This window comes from Arachis ipaensis, chromosome B10 (genome assembly GCF_000816755.2).
Source record: "Arachis ipaensis cultivar K30076 chromosome B10, Araip1.1, whole genome shotgun sequence".
Taxonomy (NCBI): domain Eukaryota; kingdom Viridiplantae; phylum Streptophyta; class Magnoliopsida; order Fabales; family Fabaceae; genus Arachis; species Arachis ipaensis.
Window position 1 is genome coordinate 119,907,920 of NC_029794.2, and position 23,920 is coordinate 119,931,839.

General features: G+C 35.9%; 2 protein-coding genes across 2 annotated transcripts; both read right to left on the bottom strand.

Moving 5' to 3' along the window:
- LOC107623291 (3beta-hydroxysteroid-dehydrogenase/decarboxylase) lies at nucleotides 491–9,200 on the bottom strand. Its single transcript, XM_016325498.2, has 12 exons — nucleotides 8,793–9,200; nucleotides 8,630–8,719; nucleotides 8,393–8,526; nucleotides 8,037–8,207; nucleotides 7,313–7,438; nucleotides 6,357–6,436; nucleotides 3,295–3,493; nucleotides 2,840–2,951; nucleotides 2,175–2,349; nucleotides 1,827–1,983; nucleotides 1,484–1,550; nucleotides 491–929 (listed from the first exon to the last, which is right to left on the bottom strand). The coding sequence occupies exons 1-12, from the start codon at nucleotides 9,022–9,024 to the stop codon at nucleotides 784–786; spliced, it is 1,689 nt and encodes a 562-aa protein (XP_016180984.1). The 5' UTR covers nucleotides 9,025–9,200; the 3' UTR covers nucleotides 491–783.
- Nucleotides 9,653–10,684, bottom strand: LOC110267458 (uncharacterized mitochondrial protein AtMg00810-like; the record flags this gene model as incomplete). The annotated part of the gene is made up of 1 exon (XM_021113055.1): nucleotides 9,653–10,684. A coding segment is annotated over exon 1 (1,032 nt), but the record flags the coding sequence as incomplete, so codon positions are not given.

Here is a 23,920-nt window from a genome sequence, read left to right on the forward strand (position 1 = left end):
AATATGTTATATAACAATTTGTTTTCCCAAATTTGTTTTTATAAGGGAGGCTCACGAGTTAAATGGATAACAAGAACTCTTTTGGTTTCTTCACGCCACGGTATCCTTCAATTTGGAAGGCCGAAGACTAATACGTCACAAATCGAAATTCTATTTAAGAATTTGTTACTAACCAATGGATTGCTGTGTGAATAAAACAGAATTCAAACTCTTAACATTTGATTAAATAGACTAGTAAACTAACTACTAGATTAATCCAAATTGGTTAAACAGGTAACATTAACAAGAACTTAAATCTCCCATATTAAGAACCTAAGAATCAATTTGACATTAGAAATACTTTGAATATCAGAGCGTCTCACAACTCTTTCTATTCCCAGCTCATGGTTTTACAATTTTGCTCACAAAGTCATAATAAACATGGGTTTTAGCACAAATGATGAATATATCATTTAGATATTTAAACGTCTTCTACCAAAGAAATTAAAGATATTTAAATGCCGAAGCAATCAGATTAAAATAAAGAAACTAATCAAACTCTGCATTTTCTAGTCCAAGAATGCTACATCATGTCTCTAGTAGAGAAATTGCTACGCATTCTAATTTTGAATTCCAAACCAGCTTAAGAATTTTTAACAAATAAATACTAACATTTTATAGGTTAGTTGAATATAAATAAAAGAATCCCAGTATTGTACAATCATACAATGAACTCCACAGCATACACAACTTGAGATAGTGCTCATCCCCCTTATCCAAGAAAAAACCAGGGGTTACAAGCTATCACTCACTCTTCTTAGAAGGAAGGAACTTCCTTATGGCATCAGATTTCAACTTGCACCCAAAAGAAAGTGCTTTTATGAATAAGTCATCAATTTCTTCCTCCTTCTTTTCATAAATGTAGAAAGCAATAAATGCAGTGGTAAGTCCTGTAAATGACAAGAAAAAGAGAAATTACTATCATTATTCATTACCAATTTACCATCAAGGAACTGCAGATTCAAACACGTTAATATTACTTTACTCGCAAATCACATATATTTTAAAGGTTTTGCTAACTAGTGCCCTTAGGGCACTTGTTCAGATTACTTTGAATAGAAACTTCTAAAATTTTGTTCTTTAATAAATGCACAATAAGTAATGAAAAATTAAATTTTTTAGATTCTCATTTTTGAAGTGCATGATTGATGTTTTATGAAAAGTAATTTATATTTAGAAAGTATTTGTTTATTGTAATACTTAGTTGATAAGTAGGACCACTAGTAGGTAATTACCCGGTATGGGTATGGGTATGGCAGCAATTTAGAATTGCCTATGAATAGTTCACTCATAATAAACAAATACAAGTATGAAGCATGTAGTATGAATAGATTCAATCATTTTAAGTGGAGGCAAGTCTAGCAGTATAATTTTTTGTGCAAGCAAATGGTACATACATGTGCAAAATCTGTCAGAGAGAGAGAGAGAGAGAGAGAGCATATACCTATCTTATATAAGTTCTGAAGTGAAAATGCACCAAAGAAGCTAAGAAGGAGCGAAGAGAAAACAACCTATTGATCAAGGCAAAGATATTTCAGCGCACTAGATACTTGAGAAACTTTATCCTCAGTAAATTGAAGTAATCTGGATATCTAATTCTAATCCTCCCCATTATCAAAATCTAACATACATGAAATTTTGAAATGACAGTTCCAAAATTAAGGCCTTCACTTTTTCAGCAAATTTCACAACTTAAGTTGTAGATCACTAAATGCATCTTATATTATTCCATACGCATTGCAGCAGCAAGCAATGGCAAGGGGGAAAATGCAATGCAGTTTAGGTACCTTAAAGAATAGCATCCACTCGGTCCCTTGTGCAAGGGATTTCAAAACATTCATAGGAATATTCCATATTGATACCACGGAGACAGCAAGTTGATGTGACATGTCTTCTGATAAGTGAAACCAGGATTTGGGCATTTTCTGAACAGTGTACCCCAATCTTCATATACATAAGAGTACAAGAGATAGTTAGCATTTATCTTCCCATCGGAAGCTGGACTACAAAGCTTCAAAACAATCATCTTCATGGTTACAAATTATATATATCATTCACTATTGGGTGAGCTTAACATATATCAATATCATCATGTAATTGACAACTAAACACTGAACAGTAAATAGTATACGTACATCTTTGCCGGTAGAATCCCATGAATGAATAAAAAGATCGATGCAAACAACAGAAGCTTTGAGAGAGCAGTAATGAAAGTATTCCCGGGTGCAATGAAGCTTAAGTATATTGCAATCAAGACTAACAATGTGGTGAACGTTTGCTTTCTGTCCTTCCAAAGCAATGTGTCAGCAACTGCAAATAAGTACATCAGTTACAAGTTATAACCAATAGATAGATAAAAGTAAATTGCAAAATCACTCCCAGCACCAAACGGTAACTGTGTTGTGTTTGTATATTAAGTAAAAGCGATATGAAACCATTACCATTTAATAGATTATGATAATGGATTGAGTTAGAATACCTACTCTAAGTTGGAACTTCTAAGTTCCAACACTTGTTCTTTGCACTTTCACATCAATAAGAAATTACAAAGGTAAAATGCAATGCTTCATATCAACATAGACCTATATAGAATAGAAGTATTTCATGAAGACTGGCCCACGGGTATGAGGCTAAATGGCACATTAGCAGTCATGATTTCTCGAAGTTTATTTGTCTTTTGAAAATGAATATATGCCTTTCAGATTTCTTTTACAACAAACCAAAAACAGCATTAAACAAATCAGCATATCCAGAGTTTCCAATCAAATAAGTTAAATGGATTATAGTTGATTATTCATACCTCTTCCACTCCCAAGATATATTGAAGCTTTCGAGGCCCTTTCTCTTTTGGCCTTAAGTTGATTTTCAGCCCTCAAGTGTGAAAATGAATCAATCGTCCTCTGCAAACCCTCCTGTAGAAAAAAAAAATGCAATCACACTAGAAATGAAACACCAGGCAACAACTAGGACTAGCATCTACACTCACCACCATAAAAACATGAACCTTTGTGCAATAAAACACCATATATTTTACAAGTCAAATCCAATAGTTGACTTGAAGTTAATGATATTAACTCAATATTATCAATGAGTGGAATTACAGAATTGAACATTACTTTATTTTATCAATGTGCCAAGATTGCAAGGAATATAGATCACAAAGGATATACATAAACTTAGAAACTACACAAAGGTTCTACATAACAATAAACCAAAATATTCAATGCATAATAAAATCAAGAAATATCACAAAACCTTTAGCGTTACAATGGGTTCATATCGAAGGCGCTCCTTTGCTTTTGAGCAATCAAAAGTTCTGTTGCAAGATAGGAGTCTTACTCTTGAAGGTGTTAACTGAGGCACCTTCATACCATATGGACCTAGCAGCTTATATGTATACTCCACCAATAGTGCAATTGGCATGAGAACAAAGGCAGGGATCTTTATTCTTGGCCTGCAAACTAAATGAACTCAGCTAACAGATAAAAGGAATTGATAGAGCCATGACTATAGTTTTACAGTTTTTTGGTGGGATAAGCAAAACTATATCCCATATTTCTTTTCAATTTAACTATAAGAGAATATAGAAATTATTATTTATTAATAATGATAGAAAAGTAGAAACCAACATTCACATTAACATATAAAAGAAAAACCAGAGCAACAGTGAACAATCCCACAAAAAGAGAGGTCGCAGAAAGGAATTTTATCTGATTATAATTAAAAATTTAAAGGATACCAAATAACAGCTAAGATAAGATGAAAATTTCCAATAATCCCATATCCTTATTTAATAGCAACTTCAGACCTATGCTCAGCATAGGGTTGCACTTTCCACATTCTTGAACAAATAACATGTAGTTTTTGTCTGAGTATGTGGTGTCACAAAATTTTAGTGACAAGCTGATGGTTTGCCAGAATGGTTGTATTATTAACATGGCAGAGGTCATGTAGGATGAACAGCACATAGGGTGTTAAAAAAATCCGACCAAAAATTTTTGTACTAACTGCAAAATTATCCCGCGAGAGAGTTTGACTACCTAACATAGGGTGCTAATTATGGATTTGTGTGTTTAGCGAAAGGTGTGGAGAAGTAGACAAAAAAGGAACCCAAGGACTAGGAGGTGGCAAATGAAAGGTGACAAACAAAGAGACTAGAGGTAATGGAGCTAGAGATAAAGAATCATGGTGGGCGACAAGTGTGCAAGAGAAGGTAAACATGAAGAGGGAATGTTTTAAAGTATGGTTTTTATGCCGCAACGTGGAAAATCGGAATAAGTATAAGTCGGTTAAGAAGGAGACAAAAGTGGCGGTAAGTGAAGTAAGAACGAGAGTTTATTAGAGTTTTATCAATCTTTTCTTTGGGTATGTAAGATGGGAAGATGCATTTACAAGATAGTGAAGGGTCAAGAAAGAAAAAATATAAATTTGGATCAAGTTAAGTGCATTAAGGACAATAATGGTGAAGTTTTGGCCACAAACGAGAACGTCAACAAAAGATGTAAGAGCTACTTTCACAAGTTATTTAATGATGGACATGAGACTCTTTCGTGCTCAGGTTGGTTACAAACAAGGGAGGAGGACCAAAACTTCATTTACTATCAAAAAATTCGGGATTTTGAAGTTAAGGAGACTCTAAAAGGAATAAGAATGGTAGAGCAGTGAGCCTGGTTAATATCCCTATTGAAGTTTAGAAAAGTTTAGGAAGAAAAAGCGCCTGTTGGTTAGCTAAACTCTCTAATAATATTTTAAGGTCTAAGAGATGTCAAACAAATGGAGGAAGAGCATTTTAGTCCTTATCTACAAGAATCAGGGAAATATACAAAGTTGTGAAAACTATAGAAAGATCAAGCTCATGAGCCAACTATGCAGCTGTGGGAAAGGGTGATAGGGTAAAGGTGAAACAAGAGACTCAGGTTTCGGAGTTTGGAGTTTGGTCTTTATCCTAGTAAGATATACCATAAAGGCTATACAGTTGTTAAGGAGAATGATGGAGAGGCTTTGAAGTAACAAAAGAATCTATATGTGGTTTTTATTAACTTGAAAAAAAGCATATGATAGGAAGAGAGTAAGAATTACATATATTTACATAATTAAGGACATATACGATGGGATTACAATGATTGATGTGAAACCCAATATGGTGTAACAAAATAATTTTCTATTGGTGTATGATTACACCAAGGGTTATCTCTAAGCCCATATCTTTTCACACTTGTGTTGGAAGTGCTTACCACGCATATTCAAGAACTTGTACCATGGAGCACACCTTTCACGGATGACATCATCTTTGGGAGAATAGCAAGAAGAATTGAATGAGAAGTTGGACTTGTAGAGAAAGTACATGGTTCGCGCATAAGTCACACTAAGATGGAGTATATAGAATGCAAGTTTAGCAGCGGAAGGGGAAAGACTTACACAGAAGTGAAAATCGGAAAAGATACTATACCACAAGAGATTTTAGTATCTTGGTGGTGTTATTCAAGACAATGGAGAAATAGATGACGGTATAAATCATAGGATTTTCAAGGAGGTTGGTCAAAATGGCAGAGTGCTTCAATTTTTATGTGACAAAAAAAGTACGTCTAAAACTTAAGGGTACATTTTATCGCACTGCCATTAGACCATGTTGTATGAACAGAGTGTTGACCGGCAAAAAGTGAACATGAATTTAAATTCAATGTGACTCAAAGGAGTATGCTTCGATGGATAAACACTTGAGCAGTCATACGCGTATGGACGTAATAAGGAACAAGGATATGAGAGAAAAAGTTGGAGTAGCTCCCATTGTTGAAAAGATTGTGGAATCTCATTTTAGGTGGTTTGGACATGTGAAAAGAAGTCCAGTAGAGCATCTAGTGAGAATGGTGGATCAGATAGTAGATAAACCAGTTGTTAGAGGTAGACGACGACCTAAAAGGGCTCTACATAAAGTGGTCAAGCGAGATCTCTGTATAAACTATCTCACCGCAAACATGATACATGATAAGGCACAATGATGTTATTTGATTCATATAGTCAACCCTACCTAGTGGAATAAGGTTTTTTTGTTGTATATTTTTCTTATTTTAGCATAAGTATTTGATTAGGATTTAACTATTAGTCTACATTGTGATAGTAAATATTTCTTTTTGAGTATTTTCTTATTTGTATTTTTCGCAAATAATGGACCAATGCTAATTTTCATGCTAAATTGACATGAATTGAGAAACTTTGCTTTTACATCCAGAGGGTCACAATAAAAAAATGAGATCTTACATTCAAAAAATAGCATAAGCAAAATGAGAGCAAGAAATATCAAATGACTCATAGTATACCTTTCATATCCGAGACCTTCTAGAATAAGTGACATGAATTCCCAAAATTTTATAGGTTCCATATTTGTTATGAAATATGCCTACAGGAAACAGAGGGGGAAAAAAACTTCAGCACGAAAACACTACAGAAACTGCTAAATTCCTACCTAATCGTGCTAATAACCAAGGCTGCGTTTGTTTACAGAGACAGGACACTGAAACATGGACACTGAGACACAAAATCATGTTTCATAGAGGAGACATAGACAGAGACAGTGTGTCCAGAGACACTAAATTAGTATATTTTGTGTCCATCCTGACAGGAAGGACACAGGGACACTAATAAGGGACACGACTTATTTTTCATTTTTTTTTTCATTATTTTTGTTAATTTTTCATAATTATATTTTTTTATTATTATATTTTTCATCTCAAATTTTTTGAATAAAAAAAATGAGAATAAATTAGATTTTTATAATTTGTTCTAGTTTATCACCAAATAGAATACAAGAACACAAAATTTTGTGTCTCTGTCCATCAATGTCTTGTCATATCCTGTTCTCAGTATCTTGTCCTGTCCTGTTCTCAGAAACAAACGCGGCCCAAGTTCCTTCCCCACCCCCTCCTTCAGTATGCAAATGCCTAATGAATCTTTCATGAAATGAATAATTTGTTTAAATTAGAATCAAACTAACTAGGTCAAATATAATGTCTTTGCTAAAACGTATATTTTCTAGGTCTTGTCATTCACCCACCCAAAAGAAGAAATCTACCCTTAAATGTATCATCAACTCATCATCATGTTAGCAACTGTGGTTTCTAAAAGAATGTACACCTGCAAATAACTAACAACCCCTCGACAATAGAGCAGGATCATCATCACCACCTTCTAAGATGTCCATGTTTAATCTTCATTTACATAATTAAACAAATATTTATATACCAAAAACTGTAATGACAGAATCTTCCAAAGGTACCTCTCCTGCAGCTTTTTTTGAAACTTCCCCCTCTGAAGCTAGAGCTCGGTCAGCACATAAATGGGAATGAGCCACATTTCCAACATAAGTGAAATCATACATGTTATTGCCATCACCAATAATGAACTGTTCAAGAGAGAATTATAAATTAAAGAAATAAAGACTTGATGAAATTTTCTGGTAATAAGTTACATGTGCATACTGCTCTGTCCAAATCCATCTTTATTTCAGGAAGAACAATGATTTTCTATTATTTGCAACAAGCCAATTTCTTTCGATTCATGGATAATTTGAATCAGCAAGCTATGTCCCACTCAAGATTAACTGTCCAGATTAATTAGCTATTGAAGGAGAGTACCAAAATTTACTAGGACACTCATTACATATGCAGTGCAAAGCATAGCCTTCAGCAGAAACTCACATTAAGAGTCAGGAAGTATGACTGAGTATGCCATAGAATAAGCTACAGGGCTCCACAAAGCAGTAAAGTCAAGCTAATTGCTAACTGTTCTCATTCTGCTCAGCACAAAGGGGATAGGATATAAAAGCATAGAACAGACCTAATAAATATTAAGCCTGCCTAAATCACGCAAAAGCTACAAAAATGTATTCTATAGCCCATACTCAAATTGCTACATGAACACAAAGTACAATGATGAGGCCAGAAACAAAGTTACACACACAAAACCATATCTACAGAATTAGAAGGTACAGCAATATTTACCTTGGTTTTCCCTGCCTTGGCAGCATCAACTGACGAAGGCACCATCAGTCTATCACCAGGCCCAAAAATGCTACTAGGACGTAGCGAGCAAGTCAGGAGCCCACTAGTTCCATTAGCCTTCAAAACCAAAGCCTCACCCTGAGCTTTAGTGGCAGAATAATGATCATTATGCTGAAAGCAGTGCAAAACTCAGTTTAGGACCGTGCCAATTACATAAAAGAACAGGTTAACAAGATTGAGCAACATTTCAAGTCGCCAAAAATATAATATAAAATGCACCATCCACCAAGCCAGTATACAAAATGTATGCATTATCTCATGTTACAAGAAACATAGAGAGTAGTTATGGCAGGTACCTTAGGTGGATAGGGCATTGATTCCTTTCCATTATGAATTCCATGAACGCCATCAAATACAACACTAGATGAGCTGGTGTAAACAAGCCGCTTCACTCTAAGTTGAACACAAGCATCAATGACATTCTGTGTTCCTTGCGAAACAAAAATCTCAGTGTCAGTTACTTTTCTTTCAAACGTTCCATCAAACAGTTGGCATTCCATGAAGAAAAACGAACATAAGATTGAGCATTTTACCTTGGACATTGACAGAATGATGAAGCTGATAGTTGTTAATGGATGAGTTTGGAGCAGCCATGTGGAAAACAATCTCACAACCTTCCAATGCTGCAACGAGAAACGACGCCGTTAAACACCATACGTGTTGATAAACGACATTGAAGTAGTTAGGAGAGGTAACCTTTGAGGACGTGTTCCTCGTTACGAAGATCGAGAGAGACGTATTGGGCGCGACCAGAGCTCAAGGCTTGGCCTAGAGTCCCGAGTTGTTCGGACGGTTCGAGTTCGATAGTGGCTCCGAGATCGGCGATGCGAACGAAGTAGGTGTTGTCTTGGATCAACATTTCCACCAGGTGGCGGGCGGCGAAGCCGCGACCTCCGGTGACGACGCACCACTTGTCATCGACGGCCATAGGTGAGGTGATTGGATCGCAGATTCAGTTGGGGTGGCAGGCAACAGAGCAAGTGAAAGCCAAAACGTAACCAGCAAGGTTCTGAAAACCGACCGATCATTTAAGTTACTAGTTCATCAATTTACTAGTTCATGAATACAAAATTGGGAGGAATCGAAAATTAAAGCTTATTTAGATTTTAGAATGTTAAAAATTAGAATTTAGTCAATTTACTTAAGAGTTAAATTCTTTTTTTTTTTTTTTTATGTGTTAGAAACAAGAGACTAAAAGAGTAATCTGAAAAGTGTATTATTGAGTGTATCCAAAGGTACAATATACAAGGGGTATTTATAGGTGCTAGATGAATCAAAGTAATAAAGGCATAGAATCCTACAATTAATATACAGATATACTATATAAATATAGACGATACTAATTGATCTAAATTGATTCTAACAATTCTCTAATATCCCCCTCAAACTCAAGTGGGAGCTAAGGATACCAACTTGAGTTTGGATAACAAAGTTCGGAAACGAGTCGGGTGATGAGCTTTCGTGAAGATATCAGCAGTCTGATCCAGTGTTCCAACAGCAATGAGACGAACAGCATCAATAAGGATACGCTACCGAACAAAGTGACAATCAATCTCAATGTGTTTGGTGCGTTCATGAAACACATCATTATGGGCAATCTGAATAGCATTGCGGTTATCACAGAAAACATCAGTAGGGGACGACTGAGGAGCACACAGATCTTCGAGAAGCCAACGAACCGAGATAACCTCAGCAGTGGTGTCAGCGAGGGCACGGTACTCAGCTTCTGTGCTTGAGCGAGCAGTGAACGTTTGCTTCTTAGCACGCCAAGAAATGAGAGCGTCGCCAAAGAACAAACAGTAACCAATAGTAGAACAACGATCAGTGGGATCACCAGCCCAATCAGCATCGGAGTATGCCTGAAGGGTCAAAGAGGAATGGGTAGAAAAATAAAGGCCATGAAATAGAGTGCCTTTGACGTAGCGAAGAATGTGAAGAACTGCCGCATAGTGAGTAGTACGAGGAGCTGACAAGAACTGGCTGAGGACATGAACTGGATAGGCAATGTCTGGTCGGGTGACAGTCAAGTAGACGAGACCTCCAACTAACTGTCGATAGAGAGTCGGATTATCCAAAACAGTGCCATCCATAGGGGTAAATTGAACATTAGGCTCAATAGGAGTAGACTCAGTGCGACTATCTGTAATCCCAGCGCGAGCAAGAAGATCTGAAGCATACTTAGCCTGAGAGAGATAGATGCCATCATCTGTTGAGATGACCTCGAGACCAAGAAAATAGCTGAGAGAACCAAGATCTTTCATTTCAAAGGTACGGTGAAGTGAGGCCTTGAGATTAGAGATACCATCAACATCATCTCCAGTAATGATCATGTCATCAACATATAAAAGTAGAAGAACAACTCCACGTTCGCTTTTACGAATAAAAAAGGCATTCTCATGAGGACTAGAAATAAAACCAAGACTGCGTATGATAGTGCTGAACTTGTCAAACCATTCACGAGGAGCTTGCTTAAGTCCATAAAGTGCCTTGCGGAGGAGAGAAACCTTACTAGAAGGACAAGGATATCCCGGAGGTGGTTTCATATAGACTTTCTTTTTCAAATCCCCATTAAGAAATGCATTCTTCATATCCATCTGACTGAGAGACCATTTTTTAACCGCGGCAATGGCAAGGAGAGCTCTAACTGATGTAAGGCGAGCGACAGGAGCAAATGTCTCTTCATAATCAATACCATACTCTTGCGTACAACCTTGAGCAACCAAGCGTGCCTTATAACGGTCAATAGAGCCATCAGAGCGCGTCTTGATCTTGTATACTCATCTACTGCCCACAACTTCCTGTTCAGAAGGAGGATCAACCAAATCCCAAGTGTGTGCTTTTTCAAGTGCCTGTATTTCTTCCTGCATTGCTTGTTGCCAATTTGGATTTGTAGAGGCTTCTCTGAATGACTTAGGTTTATGTTGATGAAGAATAGTAGAAAAGCAATGATAATCAAGAAGATGAGGAGGTGGATTCCTTACCCGAGAAGAACGAGTGGGAGGAGGAGGCATGACGGTAGGAGCGGGATCGCTGTCCGGACTGGAATCATCAGGAGATGGAGAAGGAGAAGGAGCAAGAGCCTCGAAGGGTGGACTTGGGGTAGACCCTGTAGTATCATCACTAGGAAAGAGATCAACATTTGGGTTAGTAAAAAACGGTGACGGAGTAGAAGGAATGGACTCAAAAGAGGAAAAACTAGAGAACATGTGATGCTCCCAGAAGACAACATGACGAGATATATGAATACGGCGAGAGATAGGATCCCAACAACGATAACCCTTATGTTCAGAAGCATAACCGAGAAAACAACACATGCGAGTCCGAGATTCAAGCTTATTGTGTTCATGAGGCTGAAGAAGGACAAAACAGACAAACCAAAAATACGGAGAGAACTGTAATCGGGAGAAGTACGATAAAGACGCTCAAAGGGAGTAGTGTTACCAAGAACAGAAGAAGGGAGTCTATTGATAGCATGAACAGCAGTGATAACAGCTTTACCCCAAGCATGCTCAGGATAGGAAGAGGAAATAAGTATCGCATGGACAGAGTCAAGAATATGACGGTGTTTACGCTCAACTCTTCCATTTTGTTGAGAGGTACCAGGACAAGAAAACTCGGACAAATTACCCTGTTCAGCGAGAAAATTTAAAAGTTTGGAGTCACGATATTCCATAGCATTATCACGTCTGAAAATTTTAATGACCTTTGAAAACTGAGTTCGAACCATAGTGGCAAAGTTAATATAAATCTGAGGCAACTCACAACGATTAGTCATCAAATAGACCCAAGTAAAATGTGAATAATCATCAATAAAGACGACAAAATATCGAGCCCCTCCCATAGAAGCGGTGGGAGCGGGGCCCCAAACATCAGAATGAATAAGATCAAAAGGAGAGCATGCAATAGAGGAATTATTATTAAAGGATAAGGCAGGTTGTTTTGCAGTGCGACAAGAAATGTAATCTAAAGACTCATTTTGAACTTGACCTAAAACACCCGTAGATATAAGAGGACGCAATTTTCCTAAGGAGCTACGGGCAAGACGATGGTGCCACAAGTGAAGAGTAGATAGAGAGGAAGCAACACAGAGATTTGTAGAGGGAACATGAAGGTTCTCGAGCTCAAATAAGCGTCCGACCTTACATCCAGTCCCGATGATCTTTCCCGTCCGACGATCCTGCACACGACAACCAGAATTAGAAAAAATGACATCAAAACCAAGTTCAACAAGCTGACCGACAGAGATAAGATTAAAATTTAATTTTGGAATAAAATAAGCATCAGAAAGATGAATATTGGACTGTGAAATAATCCCGTGATGTGTTGCATGCAAGAGGGAACCATTAGCAGTGTTGACAGAAGGTGTATTTGTAGTGGGAGAGAACGACGAAAAAAGATGACGCAAAAGAGACATATGATTGAAACAACCAGAATCAAAATACCATTTAGAATTATCTTGAGGGGTGGAAAGAGTAGCGAGAGTATTACCAGGAAAGGAGAGAAGTTGCCTAAGAAGGGTTTCAATATCTGATGGAGAGACAGAAGGTGTGTTGAGAGATGTGGAAGAGGTGGACTCAGTAGCAGCAGCAGCAGTAGAGGCAGGCACATGCAGAGAGTTGTTGGGATGAGGTTGATACGTGTTCTGATCTGAGCGTGGTAGTCGAGTAGGACAGGTAGCAATCAAGTGACCTGAGAGCTTACAATAATGGCAAAACAATTTCGAGCAGTTGGAGCCAATGTGGCTTTTTTGTTTGCACTTACGACATTCAATAGAAGGACAGTCGGAGAAGGAATGTCCAGGCCGATTACAGTTGCGACAGATTTTGCCCTTTCTGTCGATGGCAGCAAAGACAGTTTCACTTTTAGAACGAAGCAATCCCAAGCGCGTTTCTTCAGACTTAAGACGAGGAAGAGCATCTTCAAGACTAGGCAAGGGATTCTGATGAAGAAGAGAAGCCCTGACCAGCTCATTGTCATCAGTAAGTGCCATCAGAAATTGGATGAGACGTGTCCGGTTCCGATAATCCTCATATGCCTTAGCATCAGTGGGATCTTTAAGAACAAGCTCACAAGAGGTCAACTGATCCCAAATAATCTCCATCGGAGCAAGAAAATCAAAAACATTTCGCCAAATGATCCCATACCTCTTTAGCAGTTTCAAAATGCCCAAACTGTAAATGAATGCTAGGAGTAGAAGTGTTGCGGAACCAAGTGATAATCTGATGATTTTTACTATCCCAATCTTCCAATTTCTCTGCATAGTCCTTCTCCTTCTTAGCATCCTCCTTGGATTTGGAGGCACCATCTTTGGATTTGTCAGTCACAGTTGGCTTAATAGGACAGACAATATCACCAGTCACATATCGCCATAATTTTCGCCCTTTAAGAAATCCTCGCATAGCTTCAATTCAATGTGCATAGTTGGAGCCATTAAGGATAACAGGGATAGGTTGAAAGACATCCGGTTTTTCTATAGTAATAGAAGAAATAGAAAAAGGAAGAAGAAAACTGTAAATTCGGGGCAGAAAACGAGAAAATAGGGCGCGGAATCGGAAAGAGCTCACCAAAAAATCTTAGGGAGGGTCCCGCTTGTCCGCCACGTCAGCAGTCACGTCAGCACCACGTCAGAGAAGCGATGACACGTGGCGGCACTGGAGAGGAGCGAGAGAGACACGCTGGCAGTGAGGTGGACGCGGGTCAACCGCGGGTTAGGCCGGGTTGCGCGCGGGTCAACCAAGGATGGCTTCGTTGCGACATGTGGCAGCACCAGGAGCGTTGGATCTGCACCAAGATCAACGGCTGCTGACAACTGAAGGGCGAGAAAGGCTGACGTCGCGACACGTGGGAGTGCGAGGAACGTCCGATCGGCGCCGAGATCTAACGGCTGCTGAAGCTTCTGGAAGGAGAAACAATAGAGGTGGACAACGAACTTCCGGCGGCGCGTGACGGCGCGTCTGGTGGCTGCTGGCGGCGATCTCAGCGGCATTGGAAAGCTGACGAAGAGAAGAATACGATGATGCCAGAGGTGATGAACCAAAGCGTCGAAAACAGATCGAAAAACGAGAGAAAAGAGGCACGGTCGGAGGAGAAAAACAAGAAGGCTATGAAAAAAAATTCATTGAAAAAAAAATCTTAGGCTCTTGATACCATGTTAGAAACAAGAGACTGAGAAAGTAATCTGAAAAGTGTATTATTGAGTGTATGCAAAGGTACAATATACAAGAGCTATTTATAGGTGCTAGATGAATCAAAGTAATAAAGGCATAGAATCCTACAATTAATATACAGATATACTATGTAAATATAGACGATACTAATTGATCTAAATTGATTCTAACGATTCTCTAACATTTTGAACAACTAAAAATAAATAATTTTGTTATAAATATAAGAGTTGGATTCTTGGCTAAGAGTTTGACTCTAGACTTCCTCTTATATTTTTTAGAATTTGGATCCTCTAAATTTTGGATTTTTATTTTAGAGAATAAAATGTGATCTCCAACTCTTTGATGGTTTCTCTCTCATATTTACTCTTGGTCCCACCTATAAAATAAATAGTAAAAAATAACACTTTATTCTCTAAAGTGAAATTCAAAATTTAGAAGATCCAAATCCTATTTTCTAACATATATAATTAATAATAGAATTTCCTATCATTCTCCTTATTCTCTCTTCTCCTTCCCTCAAACCCTAATTTTTATTTTTAAAATAGATTTAAATTTTTTTAAATTTTAATTCTCAATTTTACTTCATTTGTAAATCAAACTAAAAGAAATTTGATTTCCAAATCCACTCACACACTCATCAAATTTGAATTCTATTTTATTAATATATTATAGTCATTTTAAATCATGGAATTGAATTTCAAATAGAAATGAATTCTTTTTTTAAAAGAAATAGAATTCTTTTCTTATGTTAAATGATTTTCAAACAAGCTTTAAGGAATTAGACTTTAAGATAGTACCTAATTAAGATTAACAACATTAAAAGAAAACACATTACATAAAATATATTACATAAACAAAATAATAACAAAGATAACTGAGTATGACTAATATGACAGACAGACTGAGTACATCTTATTTATTTGAGAATATTTTGATTGAATCTTTATCATAATATCACAATAACAAAGTTACAATGTATTAGTAAAAGAGAAATATTAAATAAATAAATTATTTTTGTAACAAGTCCAATAAAATCTTTCTTCTTCTTATGTCTCTTCTCTTTTTTTTTTTCAACTAAAATTTTTAGTTATCAATGCTTAAATTATTAGACCAACTTAATTAAATTTAATTATCAAAATAACTTGATAATGTTATATTACCGTGAAAGAAAGTAATCTATTTTTAAATTCAATTCTTTAAAATACATCATTACATCAAAATTAAACTATATATTAGCTTCAACTTTTTTCATTAAAATAGCTTAACATTTTGTAAACAGAGCTTCATTCGGAAAAAAAAAAAGCTAATTAACCATTTAAAGAATCTTAACTAGATTTAAAATACCAATTTTTTCAAACAATTTATAAATTTTAATCTTTTTCTATTTGGGTTTTGATTTTATAAATACTAGTTTTTTCACTAGTTAACCAGAACCCATTTCTAATGAATCCCTAATTTCTGAATCAAACAAAATTCCTATGCAGTTGAGTTTAACAAAATTCTAAAAATGAGATTGATCATCGAATCGTTTTAATTACTAGTTTACTGATTTATTAGTTCAACCAATTCAATCATAGTTCAACCGGAATAATTATTTTGTAATAAAATAATAAATAAACACACTAAAAAATAATTATAATCTAATATAATTTTTTTTTAAATATTATCTAAATTTAAAGCATCATATTAACTAAAGTCTTATGATCTTAATAAATCTGTAACATATTAAATTATTTCAACAATAAAGCCAGATATAAAAAAGTAGCAAACATTAAAAATCATACGTTATGATGGAACTACATTCTTCTAGTTAGTATAGAGGCTAAAGAAAACTTATATCAATAAACTTGTAAAAATGAATCCCAATTATATATTGTAGTTAAAAGAATGTAGGAACTGATTGTACAAAAATCTAAATTTTCAACTTAAGAGGCTAATTCATGAGTATTAACACCCATTGAAACAAGATAAGTAAAGAAAAAGAAAAGTAAAGAAAAAAGAATTTCAAATGTGACTTCTTAGTAACAAATAACTCTAAACTAAATTGAATCGAAGGCTTTGAACAAAACCTAGTAAGAATTTGCAAGTTATAATTGGAAGAGAACTTAACTTCTATTAATCAGAATCTTTAAAAGTATCTGTTGAGTTTAGGAAACATTAATTATATTTTTGGTGATAACAAATATATATTCGGTTGGGTTAAAAGTCCAAAAATTTGTTTGATATGAATGTTGATTATGCAGGCCTATATGATAGTTGACAAAATGGGCTAAACTATTTTGGGCTAATTGAATATTGAATGGAGTTACAAGCTGATGCCTTTTCTGATCTAACGAAAACATACATTGAGACTCATTGATGCTGTACTATGTCCAAATCAGTTCGGGTAGTAATAATTTTGAGAAACAAAGTTGCTGATCTTTAATCAAAGGAAATAAGAGTTCTATAAGCTATTGAAGCTAGAGCCTCACCATCTCAGGCCCAAATTTTATTGTGCAGCCCAAACAAAGAAAACCAGCAACCCAATAAGAAGAAATATGTGCATCCAAGGCTGCTGATTGGGACCAAGTCCACAACCTAGTTCACTTGCTTCATGAAGAGAAAAAAGAAAATTAATGTGATGCAGGTGGAGCTTTGTGGTTTCGAGTAAGGCACAGAGAAGAAAATAGGGGTTTACTTTTTCTATCTATCATCAAAGAAGAAAAAAAAAAGTAAATCTTGGAGGATATGTCAAATCAAAATGGAGCCAAAATCAATGTGCTCAAGTCAAGCAAAATCAGAAGAAATAGGTAAAAGATTTTCATTAACATGCAAGTCAATTACTTGTTGATTTCACCTTCTCTCTGCACAAGCATTTCGGGTAACAAGAAGACAGTAAAAGCTACTTTGTTCTGCTGTAAATTAATAGTTGATATTGAAACTTAGAGCCAAAGCACCATATAGAGTTTGGATTTGGCAAACTCATTAAGGAACCCAAATCAATAAAGCTGTTGTTACTCATATCTCTTCTACGTTGCTTAACTCTGATCTCAATCCCTAATTTTATAGTCTGATTGACGAAAAGAAAGAGAAGACTTTAGCTGGTTCAAGATTCAATGAGTTGACTTAGTTCAGCAAACCCTAGCCTTGGCAACTGAACTCCATACAGAAAGGAAAAATCAACTTCAATTTTGGGTAAGCAGAGTGAACTAAAATCTGGTTTCATTGAGAACTTCTCTACTATTCTTGCTCAATGTTTTGGACAGTGTTTCTAAATTAAAGGAATATTCTGCCAAGATGGAGAGCTACATATGAGAGAGCTGAATCCGATTCATCTTATAACTTCAGAGCTGTTCTACATCATCTCCTTCATGGTTTATCATTGCATATTTTGTTTGTATGTTTTATCTTTCTTTATTTTACTTTAATGGAAAAAAGCATGTATGAGAGGCATTAAGAAAAAACTATTGAGAGAAAAGACAAAGAAAGGTACTTGGAGAGAAAAATCAAGATTTATGTCATGTCTCTTTTGATTGTATTTTTGTTATGTATCTCGTACTTGAGATGTATCCCTTGCTAAGTTGGGTGAGCACTTAGTATGTTGTAAGTTTAGAGAGTGAACCTAGCGAAATCAAGTTTGGGTAGAAGTTTTGTTTGTCCCTGATAGGATTAGTTTGAATCCTTGGGAATTGGTGTATATACTACTTTAAAAGATAGTGAAAATTGTTGGGTTACCTGAAACTGAGTGTCTTTTGGGCCTAGACGTGAGGTTCAGACTCCTTTTGAGGCAGCATACGAATTCTGCTGGTATCGAGGTACCTCCATCTGAGTTCCTCGTGAGAAGGTGGGGGTGGTACCTGCAAGGGATTTCGATACTTAAATTAGCAGGGGTTTAAGCAGATTTTTTGTAGATTGGGTCTGAAGAATACATGAGAGTGTTCGAGTACATATAATGGTAAGTGTAAATTCTGTAACCACTCCTTTGAGTAGTTCCACCTTTGATGGTGGATAACCATCCCTTTTGTTAGAGAGGTTGTTGGGATCTTCCTTCTAGATGAAGGAGAGTTGATCGTAGGAGTTAGTTTTATTGATTCAAGTAGATAAGACCAAGGTTGGTGTTGTCGAGCTCAACCTGCATAAGGTTAGGTAGGTGCTGATGAAACCATAGTATGTAGATTGTATTGGACTTTGCTCACTTTGGGCCTGGCTGTATTTTGGGCCATGGCATGAACACTGCCTCTGTTTGAGACCGAGCTTCATTAGGTCAGACTCAAGCATTTATAGGTCGAGCTGGTCTTTTTGTGGTGTCGGTTTATCACGTCGGATATACCACCTTCCGAAGGATTAGGTCGGGTATTGGACATGTTTTTATGAATGTGAAATGTTGCATCTTTTCGTAATCATTTGCATGTTTTCTTATGATTACTTTGGTAACCATGCACATCATAAATGAGGGAGGAGTGAATTTACCATTCTACCCCTAGAGTCTTATAAATACTCAACCCATTTTTTCTTTCGTATTTTTTGCTTCTTCTAAAACGTTTTCACTTCATTCTCTCTTAAAGCTTTTCATTTTCTTCGTTGTAACCCTTTTTCGCTTTCAAGATTTCTCCATCTTGAAATTCTGCTATGAATTTTCGCATGTGCTTTCTTGAGGGGATTGGAACTTTGTGTGTTTGCTACTATGTGCGCTCCTTCATTTTGCATTCGATCAAGGTTGATCTTGCCTTTCTTACTTTGCTTTCCACACCCCTATTCTTTGCTGGATAATGTGCTTCTGGATACAATCGTTCTTGATGTTTATTGAAAAAATAGTTTCCTGTTGATGGTTATTGATATTCTTTTGAAATTGTATCTTCATGGTTGTTCTAATCTTTTGCGTTCTTTTCTTTGAAAATTATTCCTTTGCTATGAATTTGTGTATTGGATGTGGGGCTTTGCTCTGTACCCCCAAATGGTGCCATTTTTACCTCTGAAAATAGCACCATTTCAAGTTCTAGTAATATGGTTTGATTTCTGGGTTCACAAGAGGTTTTAAGAACTATGAAGTTCTTTGTCGTTGAAGATGATCCGACCTCTTGCGGACTTGTTTGAATGTTTTTGTTGTTGTACCCACCTTTCTGACTTGTTATGATGGTTTTCTTTTGCTGTGTTATAGGTATAGCTTTATGTCTCGTTCAGTAATACTCAACATATTTTCTAAAGTTCCATCCGACCTAGACTGGATAGATATTATCGTGCTTTCTACTGTCCCTGTAATTGATAATGTGTATTGATGAGCGGATAATTTATACCTTTTTTGGCATTATTTTTATATAGTTTTTAGTATGATTTAGTTACTTTTTATTATATTTTTATTAGTTTTTATTCAAAAATCACATTTCTGGACTTTACTATGAGTTTGTGTATTTTTTTGTGATTTCAGGTATTTTCTGGTTGAAATTGAGGGACCTGAGCGAAAATCTGATTCAGAGACTGAAAAAGGACTGTAGATGCTGTTGAATTCTGACCCTCTTGCACTCGAAGTGGATTTTCTAAAGCTACTGAAGCCCAATTGGTACACTCTCAATTGCGTTGGAAAGTAGACATCCTGGGCTTTCCAGCAATATCTAATAGTTCATACTTTGTCCGAGATTTAATGGCCCAAACTGGCGTTCAAAGTTAGCCTAAAACATCTTGGCGTAAAATGCCCAAACTGGCACCAGAATTGGAGTTAAACGCCCAAACTGGCACCAAAGCTAGCGTTTAACTCCAGGAACAGCCTAAGCATGAAAACACTTCAATGCTCAGCCCAAGCACACACCAAGTGGGCCCCAGAAGTAGATTTCTGCACTATCTGCACTTAGTTACTCATTTTCTATAACCCTAGGTTACTAGTTTAGTATAAAAACTACTTTTAGAGATTTATTTTAAGTCTTTTGAACCCTTTTTCGAATATCTTATGCCATTAGGGAGGCTGGCCTCACAGCCATGCCTAGACCTTTTTCACTTATGTATTTTCAACGGTGGAGTTTCTACACCCTATAGATTAAGGTGTGGAGCTCTGCTGTTCTTCATGAATTAATGCAATTACTACTGTTTTCTATTCAATTCACGCCTACTTCTTCTCAAAGATATACTCTCGTACTTAATTCAGTTAAGTCAGAATGAAGGGGTGACTTGTGACAATCACCCAATCTTCGTTACTCGCTTAGCCAAGATCCGCGTGCCTGACAACCACAAGCGGTCTACATGATGTTCAACGTAGTCATTGGACGACAGCCGGAGTATATTCTCTTGGATATCTAATACACAGACCGAGTCTGTGAGATTAGTATCTTTGTGGTATAGGCTAGAACAATTGGCAGCCATTCCTGGGATCCAAAAAGTCTAAACCTTGTCTGTGGTATTCCGAGTAGGATCTGGGAAGGGATGACTGTGACAAGCTTCAAACCTGCGAATGTTGGATGCAGTGATATTGTGCAAAAGGATCAATGGATCCTATTCCGATGCTAGCGAGAACCGACAGATGATTAGTCATGCGGTAGCTGTACCTGGTATTTTTCATCTGAGACGAGAAATTCGACAGTTGATTAGCCGTGCAGAAACCGTAGAGGACCATTTTCACTGAGAGGATCTTACAGCTTACCATGGAAGGAAGTAACGCATGGTTGGAAGAAGGTAATAGGAAAGCAGAGGTTCAGAAGTAACAAAGCATCTCCATATGCTTATCTGAAATTCCCACCAATGAATTACATAAGTAACTTTATTTTATTTCATATTTTATTTATATTTTAATTATCAAAACCTCATAACCATATGAATCCGCCTGACTGAGATTTACAAGGATGACCATAGCTTTCTTCAAGCCAACAATCTCCGTGGGATCGACCCTTACTCACGTAAGGTTTATTACTTGGACGACCCAGTGCACTTGCTGGTTAGTTGCACGGAGTTGTGAGAAAAGTGTGAGATCATGATTCCGTGTACCAAGTTTTTGGCGCCGTTGCCGGGGATTGTTCGAGTTTGGACAACTGACGGTTCATCTTGTTGCTCAGATTAGGTAATTTTATTTCATGTTTAAGCTTTTATTTTTATTTTTGAAAAAAAATACAAAAAAATTTTAGTTTTCGAAAAATTCAGAAAAAAAATGTTCTTCAGAATTTTTAAGAACGAATTCTAGAGTTTCATGAGATATGTTGAAGCCTGGCTGGCTGTTAAGCCATGTCTAATCTTTTGGACTGAGGCTTCCACTTATCATGGCAAGAGCCTTTGGATTCCATTCTATTTGGCTGTTGTATGTCTGTATTTGTATGCTGAAGCTTGGCTGGCCATTTGGCCATGTCTAATCTTTTGGACCGAAGCTTTCACATAAAGCTTGGCTGGCTATTTAGCCATGTCTAAATTTTTGGACCAAAGCTTTAGACTAACATTGCATGATTCTTGGAATTCTTATTAAAAATTTTGTATCCTTTTATTTTCTTTTTCCAAAATAATTTTCGAAAAATACAAAAAAAATTAATAAAATCATAAAAACCAAAAATTTTATGTTTCTTGCTTGAGTCTTGTATTAAATTTTAAGTTTGGTGTCAATTGCATGTTTTAATCCTTCTTAAAATTTTCGAAAATTCATGCATGTGTTCTTTATTGATCTTCAAGTCGTTCTTGATGATTTTTCTTATTTGATCTTTAAATTTTCTTGTTTGGTGTCTTTTCTTATTTTTCATATGCATTTTTGAATTCTTAGTGTCTAACCATTGAAAATTTCTAAGTTTGGTGTCTTGCATGTCTTTCTTTTCTTAAAAATTTTCAAAAATATGTTCTTGATGTTCATCATGATCTTCAAAGTGTTCTTGGTGTTCATCTTGACATTCAAAGTGTTCTTGCATGCATTTTCTATTTTGATCTTAAACTTTTATGTTTTGCATCATTTTTACTATTTTTCTCTCTCCTCATTAAAAATTTAAAAATAAAAAAAATATCTTTTCCTTATTTCACTCATAAATTTCGAAATTTTGGTTTGACTTAGTCAAAAATTTTTAAAATTTTAGTTGTTTCTTGTTAATCAAGTCAAAATTTCAATTTAAAAAAAAATTTCAAGTTGTTACTTGCCTATTAAGAAAGGATCAATCTTTAAATTCTAGAATCATATCTTTTAGTTTCTTGTTAGTCAAGTAATCAACTTTAATTTCAAAAATAAAATCTTTTTAATTTCCTTTTCAAATCTTTTTCAAAATGATTTTCAATCATATCTTTTTCAAAATTTAATTTCAAAATCCTTTTCTAACTTCTTATCTTTTTAAAAATTGATTTTCAAATCTTTTTCAATTAACTACTTGACTCTTTGTTTGATTTTAAAAAGTTTACTATTTTAATTCTTATCCTTTTCAAAAATACCTAACTACTTCTCTCTCCCTATTTTTCGAAAATTACTAATCCCTTTTTCAAAATTCTTTTTAATTAACTAATTATTTTAAATTCTAATTTTATTTCATTTCTCTTTTTAATTTTTGAATTATAACTAATATTTAAAATAAAAATAAAAATATTTTTATTTTATTTTAATTAACTTTTGAAAACACTCTCTCCCTCTCATCTCTTTCTATTTAATTTATTTATTTACTAACACTTCTCTTCTATTTATAATTCGAACCCTCTCTCCTTCTCTGTGTTCGAATTCTTCTTCTTCTCCCTTCTTCATTCTATTCTTTTCTTCTTCTACTCACATAAAGGAATCTCTATACTGTGACATAGAGGATTCCTCTTCTTTTCTGTTCTCTTCTTTTTCATATGAGCAGGAACAAGGATAAGAACATTCTTGTTGAAGCTGATCCTGAACCTGAAAGGACTCTGAAGAGGAAGCTAAGAGAAGCTAAAGCACAACACTCTGGAGAGGACCTAATAGAAATTTTCGAAAAAGAAGAAGACATGGCCGAACCCAATAACAATGATGGAGATACAATGAAGATGCTTGGTGACTTTATTGCACCCTCTTCTGACTTCTGTGGAAGGAACATCTCAATTCCTGCAATTGGAGCAAACAACTTTGAGCTTAAGCCTCAATTAGTTTCTCTAATGCATTAGAATTGTAAGTTTCATGGACTTCCATTGGAAGATCCTCATCAGTTCTTAGCTGAATTCTTGCAAATATGTGACACTGTTAAGACCAATGGGTTTAATCCCGAAGTCTACAGACTTATGCTTTTCCCTTTTGCTGTAAGAGACAGAGCTAGGATATGGTTGGACTCATAACCTAAAGATAGCCTGAACTCTTGGGAAAAGTTGGTCAATGCTTTCTTGGCCAAATTCTTTTCACCTTAAAAGTTGAGCAAGCTTAGAGTGGAAGTCAAAACCTTCAGACAGAAAGAAGGTGAATCACTCTATGAAGCTTGGGAAAGATACAGGCAATTGATCAGAAGGTGTCCTTCTGACATGCTTTCAAAATAGAGCATCATATGTATATTCTATGATGGTCTGTCTGAATTGTCCAAGATGTCATTGGATCACTCTGCTGGTGGATCTCTTCATCTGAAGAAGACGCATGCTGAAGCCCAGGAACTCATTGAAATGGTTGCAAATAACCAGTTCATGTATACTTCTGAAAGAAATCCTGTGAGTAATGGGACAACTCAGAAGAAAGGAGTTCTTGAGATTGATACTCTGAATGCCATATTGGCTCAGAATAAAATATTGACTCAA